This window comes from Phalacrocorax carbo, chromosome 11 (assembly GCF_963921805.1).
Source record: "Phalacrocorax carbo chromosome 11, bPhaCar2.1, whole genome shotgun sequence".
NCBI lineage: Eukaryota > Metazoa > Chordata > Aves > Suliformes > Phalacrocoracidae > Phalacrocorax > Phalacrocorax carbo.
Window position 1 is genome coordinate 20213998 of NC_087523.1, and position 26766 is coordinate 20240763.

At 44.5% G+C, this 26766-nt stretch overlaps 3 protein-coding genes across 9 annotated transcripts in view; 1 reads left to right on the top strand and 2 right to left on the bottom strand.

Annotated features, from left to right (window-relative positions):
• Positions 1–12121, top strand: part of NXT2 (nuclear transport factor 2 like export factor 2) — a 65377-nt gene extending 53256 nt beyond the window's left edge. Inside the window, exons 1-4 of one of the 3 annotated variants that reach the window (XM_064463348.1) lie at positions 3956–4047; positions 6425–6511; positions 7672–7816; positions 8719–12121. In XM_064463348.1, coding sequence (XP_064319418.1) covers positions 4033–4047; positions 6425–6511; positions 7672–7816; positions 8719–8900 — 429 coding nt within the window. In that variant the 5' untranslated portion in view covers positions 3956–4032 and the 3' untranslated portion in view covers positions 8901–12121. Of the gene's footprint in view, positions 1–3955; positions 4048–6391; positions 6512–7671; positions 7817–8718 lie in introns of those variants that run through there. The other 2 variants (XM_064463349.1, XM_009503560.2) reach the window with 2 other exon arrangements.
• A 4215-nt stretch (positions 12122–16336) lies between these two features.
• On the bottom strand, positions 16337–18754 carry KCNE5 (potassium voltage-gated channel subfamily E regulatory subunit 5). Its single transcript, XM_064463350.1, has one exon. The coding sequence runs from the start codon at positions 18184–18186 to the stop codon at positions 17773–17775; it is 414 nt and encodes a 137-aa protein (XP_064319420.1). The 5' UTR covers positions 18187–18754; the 3' UTR covers positions 16337–17772.
• Positions 18755–24879: 6125 nt separating this feature from the next.
• Positions 24880–26766, bottom strand: part of ACSL4 (acyl-CoA synthetase long chain family member 4) — a 48935-nt gene continuing 47048 nt past the window's right edge. For all 5 annotated transcript variants that reach the window (XM_064463355.1, XM_064463357.1, XM_064463356.1 and 2 more), the window contains one exon: positions 24880–26765. In XM_064463355.1, the coding sequence (XP_064319425.1) occupies positions 26608–26765 (158 nt within the window). In that variant the 3' untranslated portion in view covers positions 24880–26607. The remainder of the gene's footprint in view (position 26766) is intronic.

The window sequence follows — 26766 nt, forward strand, 5'->3', positions numbered from 1 at the left end:
TCTTTAAAGAACTGTGTTGAGGCTACCCTAACGTGTCAGGTTTATCCAAGAACCTACCAATTCTGTTCTTCAGTATCATTTCTTCCAATCTGTGTAGGAGAGACATCAGATGTACAGGTCCATCTTGGAGCTCTTTTAGAAAGTTGGACTCAAATTTGGCACCTTCCATTCCTTGGAAGGAATTACCAATGCTTTTGTAAATTACAGATTACATCCCGTAGTCAGTACATCCTTTAGGAACACATAACCTGGCGTATAACTTGTCACTCTTTGTTTTATGGATTTGTTCTAGCACCTTTCATACTAACATCCTGCTTCGTGACAGATCCTCCATTTCATTCCCTTTTAAGAAAGGCTCTAACATAAGATACTTCATAAACTCCTTCATGGTGATCAAAGACGTGAAGAGTTTGTTTAGCTTTCTACTACAGCCTCGTCTTCTTTTGGTGCACACTCATCACTTGAGGCCTTACGGATTTTCTGGCAAGATTTCTTGCTTTTGATGTGTTTGAAAAAGGATTTCATTCATAGTGTTTCTGCCTTAGTAAAATGTTTCTCAGAACTATTTTTGATTTGCCTTACTTCCTTTTAAAATCTTACTAGCCAAACTTTATAGTTTTTTTTTCCTCCATTTGGAAACAACTTCAGTTTTTGGAGGATGTCTCTGTACTTCTACTTCTTTACTAATTTTCTAATTCTCTAACTCTTCTCATTCTCTAATTGGCCTGTTATTAAGCATTCTGGACTTCTTTGGGTTTTTGTAAAGCATGTCTGCTAAGTGGTATGCATTTGTTCCAAGTATCCCATAGTTCTAATGTCTTTAAGCAGTTTCCACACCACCTGCAAATATTTTATTTTTCTTGCTGCTCTTATTTTTTTAATTCAATATGGGGGTGGTGGCCTTTTTTTGCAATCTCTTTTTTTCCAAGAAGTTTAGACCTGAATACATTTTGGCCACTGTTGTGAGCCAATGAGTGCCTCTTTCGCAATAATATTTTGAACTAGGTCTCACAACCCGCTTGCTGTTAAGGAAGATTTTTTTCTTCTTGTTGTTTTTCCCAATTAGCTCATCCCAACAAGAAGTTATGGCTCTAAAATGGTATAAAAATTTTTGTGTCATCTTCAGAAGTAGCTGAGAATGAATTTCACACCCATGTTTTCAATTCACCTTCCATTTGACAGACCACTGAACCATGACTGGTGTTAAGGCAGACAGGCAGTAGGCACAGAGAATCTTCAAATTATCTACCTTCCTAATTTCCAGTGGAGGGTCTGCACTGAGTCCTGCTGGAGAAGCATTCTTCTGATTAACTGTTGCCAAAGAAACTATAATGATCCCACTGCGTCAAGTATTTCTGAAGGAAAAAAGTATGAGCTGTAGAAAACAATCCTGACCTGACAGAAAGAAGGCTTGTGCACTAATTAGCTACTTCAGTTTCCACTGTTTCTGAATTTATTCCCTATACATTACTCCTGTGCTGGAGCAGCCATTGATAAGTGAGCGTTCAAAAATGTTTTTTCCTCAGATCCCTCTTTTAATATGTTTGAAAAATATAAAGAACTTTGCACAATCTGCCAGCAACCAGGCTTGTACTAAGCCTCTTACTCTTCCAGGTTTCACAGATGCACATGAGTAAATGAAGAGGTAATGCTTTTACAGATAATTGCCTCATTTCTATTGTTTTGTCCAGGTTGTTCACAATCTCTGTGATAACACAAATGTAATTCTTTCGGTCTGCTAGGATTTACACCAGTCATTTCCTACAAATCCAATTTATAGAAAAGGAATGTGACGCTACCTTTTTAGACACATTGCCAACAATATGTTGAAAATAAACATGAAATAGGTAATGGACATATCCGATGGGAGTGATTCTTTTTAAATTTTATACTGATATATCTCAGAATGGAGTAAAGATGTTTATATGATGAAGGTCAAAGATTAGAATTGTGGTTTTCAGTTCTGCAATTGTCTCCCTTTGTGACTTTGAACAAATCATATCATTTCAGTGCCTTCTTTTTTATTTGGAAATGGATGATCGCTTTTCTTTATATGAGAGGTTTTATGAAGCACTTTTATGAATTTGAGGCAAATACATAATATGGTGGTGCAGTGACACTTGAGTTTTCAATGAGGACGATGTTTGTATTAAGCAATCTTCACTGGAGAGTCATTAATTCAGCTGGATATACTGTTTCATAGTGATACAAGTCCTACACAGCAATGACAAATTAGTATACAGCTGACACCGCTGGATGTCATCCAGTATACGAAAGGGCACAGCCTCAGATGCCTGACCCAAACTCAGTCCTCTCCCAGCAGCCCTGTCACAGATGTACCTTTCCATTCCCAGAGTGTTTACCACCTTCAGTACATGATTTCTCCCAGTCAGCTCCACATCATCTTTAGTAATTAATTATAGAATCACAGAATCATGGAATGTCCTAAGCTGGAAGGAACCCACAAGGATCATAGAGTCCAAGCCCTGTCACTGCACAGGAAAACCCCAAATTCACACCATGTCCCTGAGGGCGTTATCCAAGTGCTTCCTGAATATTGCCAGGCTGGTGCCGTGATGCCTCCCTGAGGAGCCTGTGCCAGGGCTCCACCACCCTCTGGGGAAAGAGCCTTTTCCTAATATCCAACCTAAACCTCCTCTGGCACATCTCCCTGTTATTCCCTCGGGTCCTGTCGTTGGTGACCAGAGAGAAGCGATCAGCGCCTGCCCCTCATCCTCCCCTTGTGAAGAAGCTGCAGAGCGCCATGAGGGCTGCCCTCAGCCTCCTCTGCTCCAGGCTGAACAAACCAAGGGAAGCCGCTCCTTGTATGATTTCCCCTCTAAAAGTGGCCCTCCTCTGGACACTCTGTTGCAGACCTCTTCGGTCTCATCAGGTCTTCTCCTATTATGCACTGCATGATGAAGATTTAACTAGCCAACCTTACGACTCAGCGTTCCAGGAAAACAGCACAAGTTTCCTTCATGTGCTTTCCTGGCTCCCTCCCCGCAGTGGGAGCATGGACCTGGGTGCGTCCCGCCCTGCCGGCACAGCAGCCAGGGACCTTGGTAAGTCTTTGTCGTCACTGATGACAACCATGGGGAGAAAAGGTGCATGTAGGAAAAGCACAGAGAGATGTAAAACATATGCAAAATCAGGGGCACAGTGCTTATGCACCTGTTTTTACATTCACAGTCTTCCAGACACAGTATACAGCACCAATGACTGTGTTCTCTGTGATATCAAGATGTAGACTAACGTGTGTGATTATTCCACCCAGTTATGTGTGATTTTTCCACCCCAGTTATCGGCCAGGGTACGTAAGGCATCTTTATGATTGTTTGCATTCACAAATTACCACGTAGAGTACTTGAATACCATTAACCACTTGTAGCAAAGCATGTAAGACTTCTTGAACATTTTCACAACCCTAGAAGATGTTGAAATACTCACAGGTTTTTTATTTATAAAAGTATTGATTATTTCACATAGCTGGAAGGCACTGCAGAGTGGCCATCCGATGTCCTCGTACTTCTCCCCGTACAAGGCCAATGCCACTCTGCAACACTAACATCACTGTTACAAGGAGGAAAATGATCACTGCATTAATTATAACTGAATGCACGATAGAGCCACATAGGTCCTGTTGTGCTCCAGGCTGTTCTCTGCTTGAGAACCTTCAGACCTTCCCAGCGACCCAAGAGCTGCTGGTTTAGAAGCAGGAGGGAGGAAGTCCTTTCTCCTCTCGCTCCAGCAGCCCACCTGCACTTCACAAACAGGACAAGCCGACACCTTCCGTTTCTTTTTCCTCGCCCAAGCGCTGCTGGCTCTCAGCCAACTCCAGCACCTAAAAAGCTTTCGCTTCCCACCTTGAATTGATATAAAACCTCTGCGGGGGCCCGTGTTACCCCCGGACCTCCCCGCCGCGGGCCGCGCGGCGCGGCGGAAGGCTTTTCACAGTGCCACGCATGCGGCCGGAAGCGGCGGACCCCGGGTGCGGCGCACATCCGGCCGCCCTCCCGCGGTCGCCGCGCCATGGCCGCCTCCGTGGTGAGTCTGCGCCGCGCTACGGCGGGTCGGGCGGGTGGCGCGGGGCCGCCTCGGGCTCAGAGGGAGAGCCTGGGGCGGCGGGGAGGGCTGCCGGGGAGGTGAGAGAAGGAGGGAAGGGTAGGAAGGGCGGGCCCGGGTGCAGGGGAGTGTGTGCCGCTCCCCCCGGCCCCGGGCCGCTACCTGCGGCGGGTTTCTCCCCGAGGCCGCTCCGCCCTCATCTCCTGCAGCATCTTTGCAGGGAGGCATAAGGGCAGGCAGCACGGCGGGTTGTGCGGTGAGCCCTGGCCGGCAGAGGCCGTGTAGATTGGCCAACTTCTTAGAGATGTCATCAGAGTCTTCAAGGGCGGGGAGGGGGCGTTGTTTGTTTCGTTGGTGTTTTTCATTTCAACTTTCCTGTAAATACTAGGCAGAAGGATTCCCGAGTGAGGTGGTTAGACATTGGAGCATGAGTCTGAAGAAGCTGTGAAGTCTCCACCCTCGGAGATGTTCAAAGCGTGACTGGGGATAGGACCCTGAGCAGTCGGATCTAGCGTTAAAGTTAGATCAAGCTTTGAATTTGGCACTGCTTTGAGCGCGGATTTGGACCTCCAAAATTTTTTTCCAACCTAAACTGTTCTCAGATTTAAAAACATATTTTGGGCAATGGTTATAAAGAACTTGTCTGGAGTATCAAAGCTAGGAAAGCTTAATTTCCATTTGACTTATATCGCAGGTATCCTAACAGCTCGTTCCAGCCTTCTGGTGTTTCTCTAACACTCTCCCTCACACCCATTCGGTCTGTTTGGCGGCTGCATGGCAGTGTGTTCAGCTGCGGGTTAGAAAGTGTGTGTGCGCAGGTGTGTGCTGATGGGGAGGTAAGGACCATCTGCTCTAACTAATGTAACAGGCTGAGCTACAACCAGCGCTCCCTTAGCGGGAGGTCTAATACTCTTTGTCTCCCAGCGCCAAAGAGCATCTCTTGGTACTTGCTGGAATACAGCATCTGTAAGACTACTTTGTCTTATTTGTTTGGGATTGGCCTGTGGGTTCAGAAATTGCTGGAGAAGGTAGGAAGGTGCAGAGCAGGCTGGGGTCCTTGCAGAGGGAGGTCGAAAGAATGGTTTGTAGTAACATGAATCATAGAAAGGTTTGGGTCGGAAGGGACCTTTAAAGCTCATCCAGTCCAACCCCCCTGCAGTGAGCAGGGACATCTTCAGCTAGAGCAGTGTGCTCAGAGCCCTGTCCAGACTGACCAGGGGCCTCCAAGGGCAACCTGGGCTAGTGCTTCACCACCCTCAGTGTAAAAAATTTCTTCCTTCCATCCAGTCTACAAGAGTATTTGGTTTTGTAGAGTAAGCAGGGTTTATCTGATGGTGCGGGAAGTATTTTGCAGTGTGGAGGTTTCTCTGAATAGAACTGTTTCTTGTGGCAATACTGGAGGAATTCATGGTAGTTCTGGTGTATATTCATTACAGAGTGCCAAGAAGACGTAAGTAGTTGAATTGTGAAGTACTGATTGAGTTGCAAATATTGATAGTACAATGCCAAAATAGAAAAATGAAAAATTATAATATTTTAAACAAAATATCATAGCAGAAGCACATGCAGTTTTATAGGTGCATGGACAGGAAGCTCAGAATCGCTTCTTTCCAGGATGTGATAGTTCAGGGTCTCTGAGATCAAGGACCAAACAGCTAAATAAACTGCACAAATAATGGAGTGAGCTCACAGTGCAGTGCTATGACAACAAAGGCTGTTACCTTTGGATGAATGAAAGCCGAGAGATGTGAGGAAAGTAATGAGATGTGAGGAGTGTTTGGTTTTTACCTGTGGATATAGCACTGGAGTGATTGATACTGGAATACAACCAGCCTGTGTGCATGTTCTCTCTCTCTCTCTCTCTCATTTTTGTATCCTTATATCCAATTCTATATGTTATTACATTTTATATATGTGTATATAAAGGTGTTTTAAAAAATGAGACTATGGTGGCATTGTGATGATGTTCTCAGTAATTTTCAGAAATAAGCTGAATAAATCTTGTTCCTTAACTTTATTTCAGGACAGCCATCACAGCAACAAATATTTTCACTGAGTACTTGCATGTTCACACCACTTGCAGCCAGCTGTAGCCCATTTTTCAATCCAAATATTTACAATTTAAATACAATAAATATATCAGCATTCAAAATGAATCCTGAAATTGTCACCTTGCTAAAAGCTGGTATCTCCTGCAAGTAGGAAGGGAGTTGGGCATCCATTTCAACATTACTTGACATGATCTTTCAGTGAGGATGGAAAAGACCAACAAAAGTGACTTGCTGGAGAAATTGCCTAGATGACTAGGTTGCATAAAATGGCCTACCTTAAGTAATTTGGTATGATTTCTTCTCTCCAGGATTTCAAAACCTACGTGGATCAAGCCTGTAGAGCTGCAGATGAATTTGTCAACATTTATTATGAGACAATGGATAAAAGAAGAAGGGTATGTAGATATTTTGACACTAGTTAGCACTGGCTTGTGCAGTTTTTGCCTGCTTTTCTAACTAGCATTACACTTGAAAGCACCTGGAAGTTGGTTACTGTGTATTGCATTGGCCAGGTTGAGACCTCTCAGACTGGCCTGTAGCGTGTTCTTTGTGTTACTGTGCAGCATTGTTGTAAAAGGGGCCCTTTTAGGAAGAATTCTAAGGCACTTCCTGATAATAGTTCAGTTCATCTCCAACTATTTTTTATAGGTACAGGATTTGGTCAATACAGGCAGATAAAACTTGTTTTATTTGTCTCTGAGGTCAGGATTGAACTTATTTTATTTCTAAGCTGCTTTTATTAGCAGTTATCACTTCTGCTTCAGGGAGTCTTCGGGAGTGCCTGAGGATAAAGCAGAAACGGCTCTATCTGGCTCTGAAAGTCTTCATGGACCACATTGATGTGGTATCATGTAATAGATATTTGCACCAAAAGAGAGCTGTGGAGACTGTTCTTCCGAATTTTAAATGTATTATAATTGCAAATAATAACCATTAGATTATGTGAAAGTATCAGCAGTTGCAAGTAACTTCATAGTCACTTTGCACATGAGTAGGTTAGGCAGAGAGGAATCAACGGCCTGAAGGAGCTTTAGGCAGTTACTCAACTCTGGCAGCTTATGAAACATTTGGGAAATTCTGGTCTGCTGCTGCAAGTAACCGTCCTTTTCAAGTTTCTGCTGTTCCTGGTCTTGTTCACTTTTTTTTTTACCTGAAATTATAGTTCCCTGACGTAATCTGTGTTGTGTGCACGCATGCACCCCCTCAAAAAAAATCATTGATGAGCTTATTCTGGAAAGGAAGCACTATCCTTTTGTTGGCAACTGGTTCAGTTCTGTCAGTAGCTTTGTTAAAGGAATCTCATGAGTATTTAAATTTGGAGGCGGATGAGTCACTATGCAACTTATAAAGCAGAATGTTTCAGTTAGTTTTAATTATTGGTCAGGAGTGCCAGTTGTTAAAAGGAGCTAATATTTCAGGAGGGCATTTTATCTGCCCAAGTAACAGAAGAAATCAATAATTCACAATAGAAGGATTCAAAGAATATTGTTCTGTATGTTGTCTGTTGTATGTGTTTACATATTTTTCCTAAATATGTATTTTCATGATCACTCAGGCTTTAACAAGACTTTATTTGGACAAAGCAACATTAGTTTGGAACGGTAATGCAGTGTCCGGACAAGAAGAACTGAATAAGTTTTTTGAAATGTTGCCATCTAGTGAATTCCAGGTTAATGTGTTGGATTGCCAGCCTGTTCACGGTAAGGCTGTGTGACGATTTACTTACTTATTTTTCAGTCATCTTCTAACTGCTGAAAGTGAACTGCAATTGTAATAGTGCTTAGTATTTCTTTTGGAGCAAGCTTAGAGAAGACACTGTGGGTTGAAATGTCAAGTTGTGCATAAATGAAGCACAAATCAAGAGTTGCAGTAACTCCACGCTTTTTCTCATTCCTATGAAAATATTCTAAAGACTTATTTTGTGAGGCTCCTATTCAGATGTGGTGTGTTTCCATGTATTGAAAAACATGTGGCTCATCGGTTATGTTGGCCTTAACAATGTCTAAGAGTTAAGAGACCTCTAGTGTAGGCTCTGATGCTGACCAGCAGTATGATGTGGAACAAATCATTAACCTGTGTGTACTTTGATTTCTTTACATCTAGAACAGATGTTAAGTTCTTTAGATTTCTCATTAACAACTACTGAAGAAAGGCTTACATAACTGAGAAGTTAATAAATTACTTCTAATGGATATTTTGAGAATATAAGTAAGGAAAAAGCCTGTGGTCAAGCATGCTTGCTTTTCTGTGAAAAAGATATCTCCAATAGTGGGGAAAAAATTGTATGCAGCTTGCTACGTGTAAATCTCTCTCTATATATATATGCATATTTCAAATAATGAGAGCTTATTCTGATAAACTCAGGTGTTTGTTGTAGTGATCTAAAATGAACAACACGAGATGAAAATAGAAAAGCCATTAAAGCCAGTGTTGACGAGCGAATGCACCATTGTCCGTATAGAACAAAACTGTACTTTTCATGAATGTGGAACCAACTGCTAGCCTATAACTGGTATAACCAGTATCGAGTGAAACTTCTGTGTACATTTCTTTACCTGGTAGTCTTTGAGTTGTTTTCCTGATACTTTTCCTCCTTGTGAAGAGCAAGCCACTCAAGGCCAGACGACAGTCCTCGTGGTGACAAGCGGGACAGTAAAATTTGATGGTGACAAGCAGCGCTACTTCAACCAGAACTTCTTGCTGACGGCACAAGCCACCCCTACCAACACGGTGTGGAAGATCGCCAGTGACTGTTTCCGCTTTCAGGACTGGGCCAGTTCGTGAGGTTTGGCTACGGGACGTGACCTCTCTCATTCGACAAGCTGAAATTGGCTGTCCCGGCAGCCGCACTCCACGCGTGGGAAATGCTCACTCTTCGCGTCGCATCTGTCGTTACGGAAGGTCTATGGATGTTTTAGGGTTGATCTCAGTGACTGTGGGTTTAGTAGTAAGCAATCTTAAAATGTGAGAGGTTGCTCGTGTGAGTTGAACCTAATAAAATGCTGAAGGCAGTGAGCTGTGTTGGAATCATTCCTAAAAATGCCTTACATGCAGCTACGCTGCCACTTCCAGGCTTCTTGTATGTGATGCTGAATGCTGAAACTTTACTGTTGAACACAAAATCCTCTTATTGTGCAATTCTGACCAAACGTGTAATTTTTTCCACTTGAAAAGATCTGTTTTTACAGTAGCATCTTCGCTCTTTTGAAGGAGATGCTTTTGGCACGTCGATAGAATTCTCAAAGCTACCTACTCCTGGTTGTAAGAGGCTAGGAAGGAGCGACAGTGATTTCTACTGTTTGTGAAAGTAGCAAATACAGCTCTCGAGTGTGTAATCTCTCAGATAATCCATTGGAAAGGTAGTGTTACCTTTTCTCTGGTATGAAAGAACTAAATATTCTCATCAGGTTTCCTTTTGGCTTAAGCTTCTCAGACTTTGGTTGTAGTTAATTTACACTGACTCATATGTAGGGCATGCCGAATGATTCAGAGCTCCTATGCCGACAGCTCGTCACATAGATGTGAAGGACTTCAAACTGATTATTCTTATTTTGAAGTCCTACAGTGTAAGAACTAGGTCAGTTACATAATTTCTGCTTGCTTTAACTGTTAATTCTGTTGCTATGAAGTTTGGACTCTTTTTCCGATATTCAGTCTGCAAGTTTTGAACCCCTAGTGTCTTTTCAGGAAGCATTGTAGTAAAAAAAAGTGGGACTGAAAGCGTGTATTACTGTGAAGCCTTCAATTTCTCTTCAGTACTGTTATTTAGAACAGGTGCTTTGATTTGCAACTTAGAAAACCAGCTCTGAACACAAATACCATCTTCCTCATGCAGATTTTTACTGTAGTTTTCATGTTCTTTTAAAATATTACCTTGAATTATTGATTCTGGATTTTTTTGTGTGTGTCTTGCCTTAAATTTGCAGTTTAAAGCTTTCAATTGCTTTAAAGCAGTTTTCAAGACTACAGGTTAAGACTGTCCATCTTGACTTGGGAACTTAAGAGTGAATCTGTATATCGCAGATTTGTTTCAGACTGGTACATTCCTGTTTTAAACTGAGTAAGAAAAATTAGCTATACACATGTGAGTATGCTTGCTTGTAACTCTGATCTTAATAGAGGTTGCAATGCCAGCAGCAACCTGAGCACAAAAGCGCTTACAGCTGCAGCTCGCTTGTTTTTATGACTTAAATCGGGAGACTGTGAAAATGAGCAGTATCTAACTTGCGTAAAACATCTGTAGTTTGTGAAATAATCCCACATTAATGGGATGTCTGGGTGAAATGGGTGGGTTTATTTGTTTCAAGCACTGCAAGTCTTTACATCAGTAAGTTAGAATTGGTAACCTCTCTATTCAGAAGCTGTTTATGTTCTGAACTATTGTGTAACTGTTTTTCAGCCTGAAGAATATGAATTCCTGCAACACAATGCAAGAGATACAGAAATAACAATGTATTTACAGTTTTCAAAAATTCTGGATGTAGTGAAGAAAGGATCCCTGTATTTAATTACTGTTTGTCCTTAGCAGAACATGCAAGGTGCATATATTTGTACGATCTCATTTCTACAAGTTTGAAAAGAAAACTTAACCCTAAGTTTGCCTGTTACTGATACAGCATTATTGGACTGTGACACTGGTATGTTGTGCTTGTTTTTAATTTGCTGTTGATTATTTCAGCAGTGCTACAGATTGGCTTTGCATACGCAGAACAGGTTTTGACTTCTGAAATGTAGTGATGGGTCCAACTGTAGCATTTGCTTGTTGGACTTCGAAGGGAGTCACCAGAACGCACACTTATATCTGTACCTGGTAAGCTTGTCCTGGGAATAAATACTTACCGGCTATTTTAATTTAAGTTTTAATTTTTATAGTAGTTTTTAAGCTTTTCCTAGGCAGATTGGGAGATTTAGAATATATGAGGCAATGTTTCAGTCAAATGTTAATTATTTCCATGCTGTTCGAATGCAGACTGCTTTTAAATCTGACTTCTGCAATCTGGTCTAGCTGGACAAACCCAGTTTAAACTCTTACTTAGTAAGACATGGAATTGGAATTGGACTTGGTATGCATACAGGGGGTTTTGGAGAGAAATTTATCAAAATATAATTGCTTTGGCCTAGGGAGAAGTGCCAGTTGTGTGCTGCCTGCTTCCGTCACCTTTGATGAGGATCACAGGGTGATTCAGTACTACCGTGATCAGCTGTTGCTTTTTATAACTGAAAATGCTATTTTACAAAATATTTTTATGGAGCATACTAAGTGATAATGTAGCTATTAGATTAATTACTCAGTTGTAAAATCATTGATTAATGGTGCAGACCAAAAATCTCTTCTGTACTAGCTGGAGATGTTAGGGGTGCTGCAGCGTGTTAAAACTTCTGTGCTGAGATTGGCAGAGGAGAACATACAAAGGCTTTTTATCCCCTTCGGAACAAAACCATCTGGCTGGCTTAGTGCTCCCTGCTGCTGACTCTGCTCTAATATCCAAAATTTACAATAGGCATCTATAAAGTGAGCGTGTTTATGCTTTGAACTGTAAACAGGAGTCAATACTACCTTTTTTTTTTTTGCTGTTTGATACCAAGTTACTCATGTACAACTGGTCTGTGAAACCACGCTGGCTGGAGAGCAAAGTGCTTCCACGTACTGAATTGTGGCTACTGGAGGCTTGATAGGTCTTCTCGTTTGTGTATATTCCCTGTGTCGTCTGTATCGGTCACTGGTTTTATGTTGCTTTGTTCTTTTGGCATACTACAGTTAAATTGGCTTAAAATACTTGTGCTGTTCCTTGGAATGGGGAAAAGTGATTTGTTCTGGTGGTATGAATGGTTTGTTCTGATGGTTTTGATATATGTATGCTTCCTTATCCTGATGGGAGTAAAGCACATTAAAGAAATGCTGTTTTATCCGTAAAGTAACTTTCCACACCTGAATATATTTTGTAAGTTTTTGAAATTGTTTAAGACCTTTTGTAAGATTAATTAAAAAAAAAAAACCACACACAAAAACCTACCTGATGTTCTGCTTTTATTATTATTATTGGAAGTTTTCATAGTTTGTTCTTATGATACTAAAAGTGCAAGAAATAATTTCTGGCTTCCTTATCTTTACTACTTGTGTTCTAGGTGTGAGTTACGTGTTCTGACTGTTGCAGCATGGTGCCGGGGCACTGCAGAACAGGCTGGCTGTGAGCTCTTTGTCAGTGCTGCGGTAAAAATGCATCTGAAATAGTAACCCTGTAGCAAATGCCTCACTACGAGTGCTGTCAAGTGGTACGCGGTGTTGAGCTGCTAAGGTAGCAATCTCAAATTGACATTTCCCTCTAAAATTCACTGCAGTTTAGACTGCTGTCCAGCAAATACCTGGATGAAGTCAAACAAAACTTGTCCCAGATCCCTGGACTGTATATATTTCCACTGTTGTGCCTCTCCTGTTTGTCTGCAAAGCAGAAATGAACCACTCGTGGGGCGGTGCTGCTTGGTAGGGCACCTGACAGGGTTCCCAGCTGAACTCGAGGGGTGCTGCTTTCGTCAGAGAGACTTCAAGAAATGGAAGGCTTTATTCAAGTGGATAGTTCTGTTGTCAGTGAGAGTCCCACAGGAGTCTAACTCCCCTCTGTAACTGCCCCATGGTACACTCTCTTCTTTAATTTGTGATTTAATGGAATTTAAAACAGTATGTGGACTATAACAAAAAATGGTACTGTGTGTTTATAGGGAAAAAGAATGTAGAAGACCAGTGCACTGAAAAATATTTTGTATCTTTACAGTTACAGGTTCTGTATCATCTTGACAGTAATATCACAAACAAGGGGTTTATGATCCTAAGACTCTAAATGGCATTACAGTTTGTGTAGTGGTCTTCCACAGGTTATTATTCCCTGATGATTGGTCAGATACGAGACAGGTATAGGGAATAAAAACAATTTTTATTTTTTTGCAGACTTCCTGCACCCAAAAATTACAAAGAGGTGTAAATACAGGCAGTAATAAATTGGCGCTATCTTTAGAAGATAACAGATCATTCTGAGGTTTGTGACCTCAAATAACTAGGAAGGCAGCTTAGGTAAGTCTTTCTATCATAAATCTGGAAATATTATCACTTACTTCTGTATTCCGTGCTTTCTCTAAGCCAGGAGGTATGTATGCATAGTTTGAAGCCTACATTCATGGAATTGTAGAATAGTTTGGGTTGGAAGGGACCTTTTAAAGCTCATCTAGTCCAACCCCCCTGCAGTGAGCAGGGACATCTTCAGCTAGATCAGGGTGCTCAGAGCCCCGTCCAACCTGACCTGGAATGTTTCCAGGGACGGGACATTGACCACCTCTCTGGGCAACCTGGGCCAGGGTTTCACCACCCTCAGCATAAAGAATTTCTTCCTTAGATCTAGCCTGAATCTCCCTTCTTTAGTTTAAAACCATTACCCCTTGTCCTGTGACAGTAGGCCTTGCTAAAGAGGTTGCCCCCATCTTTCCTATTGTTCCCCTTTAAGAACTGAAAGGCCATGGCCACAATAACATCTCTCCTCAACCTTCTCTAGGCTGAATGACCCCAACTCTCTCAGCCTGTCCTCGCAGGAGATGCGTTGCAGCCCTCTGATCACTTTTGTGGCCTTCTCTAGACCCACTCCAACAGCTCCATGTCTGTCCCATGCTGAGGAGCCCAGAGCTGGAGGCAGCGCTGCAGGGGGGTCTCACCAGAGCGGAGCAGAGGGGCAGAACCCCCTCCCTCGCCCTGCTGCCCACGCTGCTGGGGATGCAGCCCAGGGCACGGTTGGGTGTCTGGGCTGTGAGCACACATTGCTGGGTCACATCCAGCTTCTCATCAACACCCCCAAGTCCTCTGCAGGGCTGCTCTCAGCCCCTTCATCCCCCACCTGTATTGATACCGGGGGGTGCCCTGGCCCAGGTGCAGCACCTTGCACTTGGCCTTGTTGAACCTCATGAGGCTCACATGGGCCCACTTCTCAGGCTTGTCCAGGTCCCTCTGGATGGCATCGCATCCCTCAGACATGTCAGCTGCACCACTCAGCTCGGCGTCATCTGCAGACTGCTGAGGGTGCGCTTGATCCCACTGTCTGTGTCACTGATGAAGATGCTAAACAGCACTGGTCCCAGTACGGACCCCTGAGGGACACCACTCACCACTGATCTCCATCTGGGCATTGAGCTGTTGGCCACTGCCCTCTGGATGTGACCATCCAACCAATTCCTCATCCATCCAACAGTCCCCCCGTCAAATTTATATCTCTTTGATTGAGAGAGAAGGATGAGGTGGGCAACTGTGTCAAAGGCCTTGCAGAAGTCCAGAGAGATGACATCCGTAGCCCTTCCCGTCTCCACTGATGCGGTCACTCCATCACAGAAGGCCATTAGGCTGGTCAGGCAGGACCTGCCCTTGGTGAATCCATGCCGGCTGTCTCAAATCACCTCCCTGTCCTCCATGTGTCTTAGCATGGCTTCTAGAAGGATCTGTTCCATGATCCTCCCAGGCACAGGGTGAGGCCGACAGGTCAGCAGTTCCCAGGATCCTCCTTTCAACCCTTTTTGAAAATGGGTGCAACGTTTCCCTTTTTCCAGTCACCGGGGGTTCACCCGACTGCCATGACTTCAAATCTCACGGAATGTGGCTCGGCAACTATATGTGCCAATTCCCTCAGGCCTCTGGATGCATCTCGTCAGGGCCCAGAGAATTCTGTATGTTCGGGTTCCTCAGGTGGTGACGAACCTGGTCTTCTCTGACAGCGGGAGGGACGTTGCTCCCCCAGTCCCTGCCTTGCGGTCCATCCACTCGGGACGTGTGGGAAGAGGCTGCCGGTGAAGACTAAGGCAAAAAGGTTGTTGAGTACCTCAGCCGCCTTCTCATCCGTTGTTACCAGTCTGCCAGTTGTGTTCATCGGAGGGAGGGGGCATGCTTGCTTTGACCTTCCTCTTCTGGCTGACATACCTGTAGAAGCCCTTCTTAATATTCTTTGCATCCCTTGCCAAGTCCAGCTCCATCCGCACCTTGGCCCTCCTGACGCCATCCCTACCCAACCGGGCAGCGTGCCTATACAGAATTCTGAAAATTAGAAATGTGTGAAGTGAACAAACACATGTATGTAGCCAACGGCATTCGTATTCTGAAGTATTTGTAGATGCATATTGTGTTTAAGCCTATCTGTATGTATGGTGTATATCTTGTTCCAGTGTAAGCTACACTTAATGCATGACGGTGTTATCTTATTTAAACATCTGGTTGACGCGTAACTGCAAGAATAGACAGACTGATGTAAATCGCAGCCTACTACAGTTCACCGAGACCTTGTCATTCTTTCAGGTGTTGAAAGGTACAGATAGACCAGCAGATAATAAGATGTTTTGTTAGTTACTTGGGGGAGGGCTTGGGTTTCCTTAGTTGTGAACTCTCTAACGAAGGATAAACTTTTTCACAAGGGCAGCCTTTTTTTTTTTTTAGGTAACCAAAATATAACCAAATACAGTATGTTGCACATACTTTGCATTTCAGGGGGGAGAGAAACAGACGGATTATGAAGCTGTGAAATTGGTGGTATTTGCTGGACGCTGACTCAGCGGGACTACCGCAGCCATCTTTCAGATTTGTCTATAGGATGAAGCCGTGGAAAGCAGCCAGTAACCAACTGATAGTAAATAAAACATGGTAAGCACAGATTTTAGCATCCAGTGCATTGAAGCTTTGGTGTGTGCACACCTCTCGTATCAGAAAACTGTAACAGCCCTTCCCCTACTCTCTCAGGGCTGGCTGCGTGCAGCCGCAGCAGTCGGCCAGCACTGCAGCTCCCGCGTGCTCGCCAAGCTGCTCCTCTGTAAGGCCTCTCTGGGGCCAGAGTCCTGCTGGTGGGCCGCGGTCAGGCGGAAAGAGAGAAGTTAATCACCAAGACAGGTTAAATAAAAGGGTTTGGCTACGCACAATGATTCCCTCCTTCTTATAGAGGGAAACACTGGTTGTGGTCAGCTTAATTCTGGTTGTACTGAAGGAAATCCTCACAGAAAAGCTCCTAGTGGGGCTGAGGGGGTGTTTTAGTTGTCCAAGTGTGCATGTTTGCTAGACAGCTTCTGCAGCTTAAAATGTGTGTGTGTATATATGTGTCTGTATATGTGTGTGCATATATATTGCTTATGGCCCTTCAAAAGGCCCAGGTTGAGGTTAGCACTTGCATTTTCCAGAGGTGCTCCCTGAATCCTCGCAGGGGGAGGCAGCCAACTAGAACTTTTACTGGTGTCTAAATACTCAATAGGGGATTTTAAGAATATTGGCAGTTTGTTGGGTTTTTTGACATCCTTTTTCCCACACCTTTCCACATCCTTTTTTCCACCTTTTCTTTGCTGAGCTAAAGATTCCACGCACATCTACTGACACGATGCTGGCATATAGTACTCTTGTGTGTACTCCCATGGAAATTGCTTCTGGCGCTTGATTTTTTTCCCATCCTGTACATTTCAGTTATCACAATGCCTAGGTGTTCCCGAGATATTCTTTGATATCTAATGATACTTTGTCATTTGGTCTGTGGATATTGCAGTAGTTTTCTACAGTGACAAAGCTGACTGAACACCTGCCAGGCCTCTCAGGGATTTTTTTTTTATTTTAAACCCATCACATCAGGTCCCCAGTTTACCACAATTCCCCACAAAGTTATAGCAGAGATAGCAAGATGCAATAGTTGCCAAATATAAGACGCTAAGACTGTGTTGCGGCTGGAAAGACTATGCATGAGTGTTATATAGGAAATATAAGTCTCTAACATGAAAATCTTTTCCTTGCACTGTATTTTGGATAAGATCCAAGCAGTAACTCATCTTGTGTGGTGCAGCATTCCCCGTGGGGGTACTTTTTCCCTGGAATTGTTCATTAATCTTTACCTGAAAAAAACCCACCCCAAAGCCAAACCAAGAAATGACAGACTCTTAACATGGCTAGAACATCTGCAACAACCTTTGCCTGCCTAGGTTTTATTGCAGAAAGCATATGCTGCATGCTGTTTTAATCTTAAGGTTTAACTGGTACAAAGATATTCTTGGAATTACAATTCTCTGTGTGTGGAAGGATGTTATCGATGCCTTTAAAAGTTACTGTGTGTTGGCAAAGCCACGGTACCAAGCTGAGGTACTGAGGCTTTCTTCATGGGAGCGACTCCAGTTTCTAAGCTCTTTTTGTTTTGAGAAATGCTTCCGCATAAGCCAAAACAATCTTGCTTTAACAGAATGAGACCCGACCCTTCTGGTCCATCATACCTGGCCTGTCAGTGCTCTGGAGCAAGGGAAGGGTGCATAATAATGCAGTAACAGAGCTGCTTTTAACTACGTGAAGTGCTGCCGGCAGCTGCAGCGTTGTGGACAGACAGCAAGGTGGAATACGAACCGATCTGAAAGGAGAAGATGCTCAGCTAAGATCCAAGGAGGACTGACGAGCGAGGTCTCTGGGCGTGGATAACGCAGCTCCTGATTGTAGAAAAGCGATACAAATCCACCCGGAGGGTCAGAGAGCGGCCGCCGCTGCAAGCTGATGCTCGGGCTGATGCCGGGGTCCATGGGCACCCCTCCGCTCCTCCGGTGGGGGCGGGCAGCGGGTGGGGGTGCCCCGGGGGCCCCCCGGGCCCTTCCTCCGTCTGTCCGACCGTCCATCCACCCGTCCTCACACCAGGCGCTGGCCCTCGGCGGGGCCGCCCCCCTCCCCTGGGCTGCTGCCGCTGCGGCCCCAGTCGCGCTCGATGTAGAGGTGGTAGGGGTCGTGCTTGGACTCCAGCTTCCGCGAGCGGGTGTAGGCCAGGATGAGCCCCCCGGCCAGGCAGCCGTAGAAGATCATGATGAGGAGGATGTAGAGGGAGGCATCGCCCCCGGTGTTGGTCCTTGTCCTGATCCCGGTGTCGCTGGCGTTGCTGCTGCTGCGGCGGAGCTCCCGCAGCAAAGCCCCGAGCAGGTCCTGCAGCTGCCAGGGCTCGCTGCAGTTCATGGCGCGGCTGGAGGGTGCGCCCGGCTGAGCCCTTTGGCGGAGCTGCTGGAGAAACGTACCTCCCGCTCCCCCCCGGATTGCAGCTGGAGCGCACATCTGGGAGCTGCGCCCGCACCGGTGCCGGAGAGCCTCGAAACTGTGTAATCATTATCATGCCCAGAGCGCAGATAAACTGGCTTATGCAAGAAATCCAAGGACTGAGTCCTCTACCCGAGAGGCATCACCAACAGCCTGGTAACTTGGAGCCATGCCTTCCTCTTATCTGACTTGGAGCCATGCCTTCTTCTTATCAGCACCCTGCGGTCTCTGTGAAATCCAGCCTGCATTGCTGCCACCCCCCAGATCCAGAGGAAGGAGCCCCGTGTTTGAAAAGGCTGATTCCATTTCCTCACGGTGCCAGATTTCATTCAAATGTCCACTCCCACACTAGGTGCGATAAAATAATCTGTTTGAAGGGTGTAACTGGAAAAAAGCGGTCGTGTAGGAAGCAGCTGAGCGTCCTGACGCCTGTGCCCCTGGGAGCAGGTGAGGCTGCTGAGCCCTGCTCAGTTCCAGCTGGGCTCCCGAATCCCTCCGGGAGGGAACAGGGAGAGAACTGGGAAAAATCTCCATCTTAGAGACCGGTGCAAACCGAGATCCCTTTACAGGCTCTCTAAATTACAGAAGCAAGATCTTTCATGACATTAAATGCTTGGCAAACCGCAGGCCCACCAAAATAAAGCCGGGCAGGAGCGGGTTCTAGCCCTTCGTGCTTTGGCAGCTCACCAGTCCCCTTGCAGGGCTCTTTGTGGCGAAGCCCACGGGCACCTGAGCCCAGCCTGGCAGAGCCGTGCGGGACCTGGCACTCCGTGAGTGCAGCTGCCCTGCACAAGGGCTGTCGCCCAGCACCGTGCCGCCGAAACCCCGGCAGATCCATGCAGAAGGGCCTGGGCAGGCTCACAGAGCAGGTTTGCCATTGAGTGGCATGTAATGGGGAAAAGCAAGACGTGTTGCAAGGAAAGGCGGTGGGATTCGGGAGCTTGAGCAGCAGCAGCTGTGGTGGTCAGACACCCAGGGGCAGAATTAATTGGAGTAATTAAAGCAATGGGTAAAGAGGGTCTGTGCCTTGAGCAGAAAGGGCTGGAGAGGACTGAATGTTAGCAGGCTGGTTTCTGGGCTGTTCCCAGTATGTTTGTGATGGAGAGGGACTGAAGCTGCAGCAGACAGGCAAGTTATCCTAACTTATCCTTCCCCCCCACCCCACCCCACCCCATGCCTATAGTTATGGGGGTTTTTTTAATCCTACAGATGCTCTGAGGGCCTCAGGTTTTCCCTGCTCCCAGGTTGTTTATCTGCTAACTTCTTAAATTCATTTGTCACCACACTAATAGGTGAATGTGGTGGTTGCACAGGTTACAGATTCACACTCTCTCCAGTGTTTAGAGAAATTTTTACATTGTGCGGTTTCTCTGCCTGTTTCCAGGAGGTGGCTCGGGCTGATTGTTGTGTTCTGTCCCATTCTCCTCTCGTTGCTTTCAGGGAAAAGGATGTATTTTAACAGCAGACTGAGTGCCCATCTGTAAGGGCAGCTGGAATGGCAGGTTGGTGTGGAACTGACTTCAGCTTTTGTGTGTAAGCAGCATCAGGCGAGAGCGCAGCCCTGCTGGGTTACGGTTTGAAAGAATAGCAGCTGGTTCTCCTGTAATGCTGCCCTTGTAGTCTTTAAGTTGCTTCAGAAGAAACACTAATAAAATGGGATTCTTCCACCAAGAGTCACAATTAATTATTTTTTGTTTTTCCATCAGCAAAATATAACTGAACCCACCCCGCCCCCCCCATCAGTGGAATTTACAACCTATAGGGTGTCCTGGTTCCAGCTGGGGTAGAGTTAACTTTCTTCCTAGTAGTGGTACAGTGCTGAGGTTTGGATTTAGGATGAGAATAATGTTGATAACACACTGGTGTTTTAGTTGTTGCTGAGCAGTGCTTACTCTAGGCGAGGACTTTTCAGCTTCCCGTGCTCTGCTGGGTGCACAAGGGGGGGGGGGGGGCCAGCTGGAACAGCTGATCCAAACTGGCCAAAGGGATGTTCCGCACTGTATGGCGTCATGCCCAGTGTATAAACCGGGGGGGAGCGGGCCAGGGGGCAGCGATCGCTCAGGAGCTGGCTGGGTGTCGGTCAGTGGGTGGTGAGCGGTGGCATCACTTGTTTTTCCTGGGTTTTGTTTCTCTTTTTTTTCTCTCTCCCGTTGTTTTCCTTTTCATTACAATTATTTTTATTATTGTAGTTCAATTATTAAACTGTTCTTATCCCAACCCACAAGTTTTCATACTTTTGCATTTCAGATTCTCTCCCCCGCCCCACCAGGGACGGTGGGTGAGCGAGTGGCCGGCTGGGGCCTGGCTGCTGGCTGGGGCTAAACCCCAGCATAGGCTGTGAGCGAGAGTTTGCTGCCCAGCCAGTAAGACACACTTCTGTTGGCCATAGGGGTGGGTTTTTTATGAGTCTTTTTAGAAAATCATGTCTTTTAAGCAAAGTTTTTGGCTCAGATATGTTGCAGGCATCTTGCTTTATTATCTAGAGGTGACCTGCTGGAAGTGTATTGGTGGCTAGACAACAGAAATGAAACAGAAAATACAGCAGATGGTAGTTCTTACTACAGTTAGAAGGGCTGAATGTCCATTTAGCATCTCAAGAGAGCCAAAAACCAGAGTCTGATAGATTTTTTTCACCCAGTGCCAGGTTTTAATCTGCTTTTCTGTGTAGTATGGGTTTTCTGTTGGTGTGAATGATTTTCTTGGCATCTTTCCTCTGAAAGTAAGGACTCTGCTTGCCAGTAAGTGCTTGGAGTAGGCTGTATGTAGATGAAAACGGAGTCAGGCTGACTTGTTAGAAATTCAGCTTGGGTTGTGGTGTAGCATTTGTTTGCAAAGCTCAAGAAGTCACTGTCACCACCTGTGCGTTTCCACCCCTTACAGCAACAGCATTATTGTGCTACTGCCAGCGTTCAGAGCAGAGATCCTGGTTTTAAAAATAACACCGGGGGGGGGGACACGACCCACAAGGTGAGAGTTACACTATTACAGAGGCAAATATGTTGTGGAGTGCAGTGAAGTCAGCGGCTTTGGGAGGCAACTACCCTGAGCTGTGTGCGACAGGTAGCGTGGTTTGACCATAGGGACAGAGTGGCCCTGGTTAAATGACCCTGATTAACTGGGAGAGGTTGGGTTTGCTTAGACTTGACAGACAAAGTAAAGTAGGGCAGGTGGCTCTAGAGAACAGTGATCCATTCTTCATGCTCACTCCCTGGGGGAGCACCATAATAAGCTGATCTACATCCAACAGGAAAGGTTTAGGTTAGATACCGCATTGTTTAAAACAAATAAAACCCCCCAGTGATGCCTCCCAGGGCTGGGGCTTTTGTTAAGCACTGGAACAATATGTGGACTCACTACCTGAAGCCATAGCTGGGCTAGCTTTAGTCTTAAATAGCCTCAACATAAGCCTGTTGGTAGTCCAGCGCTGTTTCAGATCAAGAAGTGCTACATTACTTCCCCCACCACTTCCTTATCTGTGTTTTAAAACAGTAAAGCTTACTTTTTTTTTTTCCTTTGGCATTTGAGCAGTATGAGATCCTGCCTGAGTGACAGGGTGTCCATGCTCAGGGCCTGGGTTTTCAGAAATAATGGGGTGGGTGTAGATGTGGTGCTCACGCGTCTGTGACAGAAGGCAGGTGAGGATAAGTGCACAAATAAGCATGCGGAACCAACACATAGAGACTCCTGGCATCTGTGTTAATAGTAATCTTTAAGCAGGTTATTGTGTTTCAAAATGGGAGAATGAGTGAAAAATGCCACAGGGTGGGGTTGGGGGTTTTTGTTTTTCTTTTTTATCTTTAAAAGCAAAAAGTGAGGGCTCTGAGGATCCAACACAGCTGTTTTGTCTAATTTAAATAGCATTGGTCTGATGTCAGGCCTACGCGCGTCCAGCTGACGACAGTTTTGGCCAGATTACCTGGGATAAGCAGCTTCGTTAGGCCACTTTGTCAATATAGAATGGATCCGATTGTCTTCAAAGCATGTCTCCCCCCAGTAAAGGTGCAGCAAGATTCTAGCTATGGCAGCTCCCAGTAGCAAAGCAGTAGTGCAACCACCACCTTGTTGCTGCCAGAACTCATTCAAATTAAAGTATGTGACAATGACGGCCCACCAACAAAGGTGTGTATAGTGCGGTCAGCCCTGTTCTGCCGTGGCTGAGGTAATCCTGGCACGTTTTGGTTTGTTGTTTTTTTTTTTAAAGTCATAATCTACTTTCCAGTTAACTTGGTGCTGCTGCAAATGTGTTGTGTTTTATTACTCCAGGTAAGTTCACGCTACTGCAGAATACCCGAGCTTTACTCCGTGCATCACTCAGGATTCCACGCAAGCTGTGACCGCAAGTTTTACTGACAGGGTTTTGTGACTCGCTTTTGGGGCACCTTATACAAAAGGAGCACAAGGTTTGTTACATTTAAGCTTCCTATGTTTAAATTTTAGCATCCAAAAGGGAAATCTACTCACATATAAAGAGAGCTTAGCCATTAGGCAGGCTTAGGGAAAAAAATAAACCCACACCAAAACCAAATATATAATGAGAATTTACTTCTTGTGTTGCATGTAATTGCAGAAGGTCGCTAATTTATCATTAGAGTACACCGTAGTTATTTCAGCCTGTCACTCTGCGAAGCGGTATGTTTGGAGTTCGGGTTTTTGAGTGGTTTTGTTTTTTGTTTTTTACTGAAAATGAGCGACCCCCATTCTCGACTCCTGTCCTGTTCCTTGTAGCCAGAAACGTTTGCTGGGAACTGCAGTTGAAGGTGTTGGCTTGCCCGGTAGGCCGCTCTCGACACCATGGCGTGCTCCAAGCTCCCCGATGTTGTAACGGGCGCTAAAGCTGCATTGGGTTGGTTGAACCCCACCTCACCTACACTTAAGGGAGTAACTTCTTACTTTCTCTGTTCATACTCTTTCTCCCCTTGCACACCCCCTGACAACACCTCACTGTCCCCTGCAGCATTGCTGTTACGGGCAGGAGCCAGGGCCCCTCTCCCAGCCCCCACCCAAGGTTCTGCACCAAAGCTTTTCCTGAAAGGTGTTTCTCTAACCTTCATTGACTCTTGAGGCTCCAAAGCCTTTTGGTGGCAGAGCTCTTGAGCAACTAGCTCAGTATTTAGTAAGGAATTGTTTTAAAGTTCTGTGTTCCTTTTAAAATGTCTAATCACAAGTGTCACAGGTAAACTTACTCTGTTCCTCCTCTTCCACTGGCGACGGCTCTTTTGTGCCTTTACTCAGGTACCATTGTATGTAGTTGAAGGTTTATCATCTCTTGCCCTGTGCCATTCCTCTTCAGGCCAGCTAAACTCAACTGTGCTCTTCCTTCAGAGCTCAAGCTTTCTAGTCCCAACGTTACTGTAGGTATATGTTGGCTTTCTCTACCCCAAGCCCCATGGGACCTCTAGAGGGCCTCGATATAAACTGGATTTTGTTTCTCTTTGAACGTCTCAGACTTACGAGGATAATTTGAAACGCTGAACCTGCTTTCTGAAGAATCTGCAGCTACTTTGAGCTTTCTGGATCCTTCACATTCAGTAGATGAACTGCTCCCTCACACGTCAGTCCCGTACCGTACGTCCTTCCGGCCAAGTGCCGGATATAATCTGTAACTATCATGTAGGTTTGGAAGCCATATACTATCGCTTCCTCTGCATCCCAGTTCCTTAGTTTTAAAGGTGAGGATGACATTCTTCTCATCCTCTGTTTCTTGCTCTTCCACAAGCTCTGGCACAAAAGGATTTAGAAATGCTTAAAAATACGGATAAAATTCTTGCCAAACTCTAAGTATTATATCTGCAAATAATCCCCGTACTTTAAGGCAGGCTGATGGAATCCTTCCCCTTTTCCATGTTTGAAAAGTGGATGTGCAGTAAATCCTCTTTCGCAGCACATCCACATTTAGTTCATTTCTTACAAGAAAAACTAGGCCCACTCTAGGCTTCGTTTTCAACATCTGTAGCAGGTACTTGCTGCTGCTGCTTTTGAGAAGTTCTCCGAAACGCAGCGTGCCTTAGGAGCGACTGTGAGGTGCTGAACAGTAACTAGAGACAACTTGTGCAATACATAAAGATCTTTCAGAACACAAATGTCTTGAACCATTTAAATTGTATTCCACTTTTGAAATGTTAACATTGCGTGTGCGTGTACATTTAGATAGATATTGAAAATAGCAATCCTCAGTCGACCAGGACACAGAAGGTACCTGCAGTCTAGATAAAATACATTTCATATAAATACATTCATGGGTGTTTTTTTTTAAAAAAAGTCATACAACCTGCAGACAGACTCAAGTGCAAGTAACTTCCTCACATGTATTTAACTTCCATGATGTAACAGCCTGACTAAAGGCTAGTCAACAGTGACCAATTTTAAACATGGAAAAATTGGTACCATGGCTTCAGGACGGAGTAATTAAAAAAGCTGCTGCTGATACAGGAAGTATTTCCTGTTGTCATAAACCAACTGTATGCCTCAAAAAAACCCCAAACCAACAAAAAACCCCAAACTTACTTTGTTTTTTTTTAGAAAAGCTATTTTCTTGTTCCTTTTGGTGCGTGGCACTACAAGTCACCACTAGGTACAGGCAGCTTTCTATACTAGATTTTCCTTTTCCCTTTCCTCCCGGGGCGATTGGAAGATGAGCTGGCAGTGTTCTGGACTGGCCAGAGAAAGTTATGAACAGGGAAATCTGAAGTTGGTCCCAAGGAGAAGGGACGGTTTAGTTAATGAGCACAGAGCCATCATTTATTTTTTGCCAAAATCTGTTTCAACTGGAAAGAAGAAAAATACATGTACATGCGATAAAGGAAAAACTTGCCCTGAAATTTCAAGCTACCTGTTCAAGAGAAGCATCGTACAAAATCTTTACTTTCTGTACAGTGACAACAGTATTATTTCATTTTAACCATCATATACACAACACATCATGAATAGAAATCTATAAATACTTACAAATGAATTTATAATATATAGCAGTTGAGGGCCACAGCTGTACAAAATGTAAGCAACATATATAAAATTATTAAGAAAGTGCAAAGTAGAACAGTATCGAAAGCCTCCACTTTTTACAGCATTTATGGTTCAAGTGTGAAGAGCTATCAGGGATGCAGGAGCTCGGTTTCCATTCAAAAGAAGACACAGTACAGGATTCTGCACACAAAATGATGAACTGTCATTAAATTATTTCTTCCCACTTCATCACACCTGTGACTTCCAGTTAATGAGAGTATTTTTATAATTCGTTTCTGTACAGAGTGATTTGTCCCTTTTCACAAGTTCCATAAAACAAAGATTCCCTGGCCACAGGCAACTTTTCCGTCAGTAAAACGTATGTGGGGAAACTACTGTTGGTTTGCGGCTGCCTTGTCACGCTTACCGTATTTAAAAGGTGAACGGAAATACCTTTCCATAAGGTAAATACACACGTTTAGACCCTGACCCTCTAAATTACATACAGGTAACCTGTACCATTACTCACATGTATGTGAAGGTCTAGAGGGTCAGTGCCTTAAGAACAAACCCACCAACCACCCCTCAAAAGATCCCCTCCAAAACTCCTCTGAGTTTCAGATCTGCTTAGAGGCAACTGCCCCTCAACTGCGCTGCTGTCTGCCAGGCGAGACACGAGGTTTGCGTTCTGCACTCAGGCGGTGAGCTCTCATCAGTACCTCCTGTAGCAGCGCACGTCTCTGTTTTCCTTTATGCTGTGTGCCCTAGTGGAAAGCTCTGCTTGAATTAAAATGCAGTGGCAAGTAAAAACGTTTTTGGTGAGTTGGAAGTTGAATTAATGAATTCAAACATCCTCGATTGAAATTTCAAATAACTTGCTTTTAGAAAGCTTTTCAGTTCACCTTTATTTCAGTAAGTGTACTTTATATTCTTTTTAGGCACTGTAAATATTCACGATGCTGACTGATGTGCAGGAGAATCCATCCATTCTCAAGCAGTGCATTATTAGTGATCTCTAGCAAGTTCTTGACTAATGCTGTCGGTTTGTTTTTAAATGCAGAAGAGTAGACTTAAATACTCTTCCTCCCTCGCTAAGTATCTCGCTATGACAGAAGAATCATCACAATTACATTAATTTTTCTCTTTGAAACACAGGCCAGACTTGAGAATGAATTAAAGAGAAGCTGCAAGCAGTCTGAATGTGCTAGAGAAACAATAATAATAAAATTACCTGGTCATACTGCTTCACATAACGATGTCTGCCTCAAAACTGGAGATGATCACATGAAACTCTATGAAGACCATCAGTGTCTAATCTGCTAATAATTAAGAATTTGGAGTCTAAGATAGCCTCTGTTGTACTCGATAGAGGTTACAGAAACATTCATCCATTTGGTGTATTTTTCCAAATGTGTGATATCTACAGTCTACAAAGACATCCACAATCGAGGCATGAGAGGGAACCACCTGCACAACTGCCTGGTCAACGCAACGTGTTCATTTGCCTCCGTACATTCTTTCGATGTCGTTGAGGTAATGGTTTTTCAGTTCTTTCCTTTTCAGCTTGAAAGCGTCTGTTACTAACCCCGTCTCTGGGGTCCATGGTTCAGGGCTTAACCGTACTTTGATGGGTATTTCAAACCGTTCTAATTTCAC

Coding starts and splice junctions, on each gene's coding strand:
- KCNE5 (XM_064463350.1), bottom strand. CDS start 18,186: ATGTGCGCTCCAGCTGCAATCCGGGGGGGAGCGGGAGGTACGTTTCTC.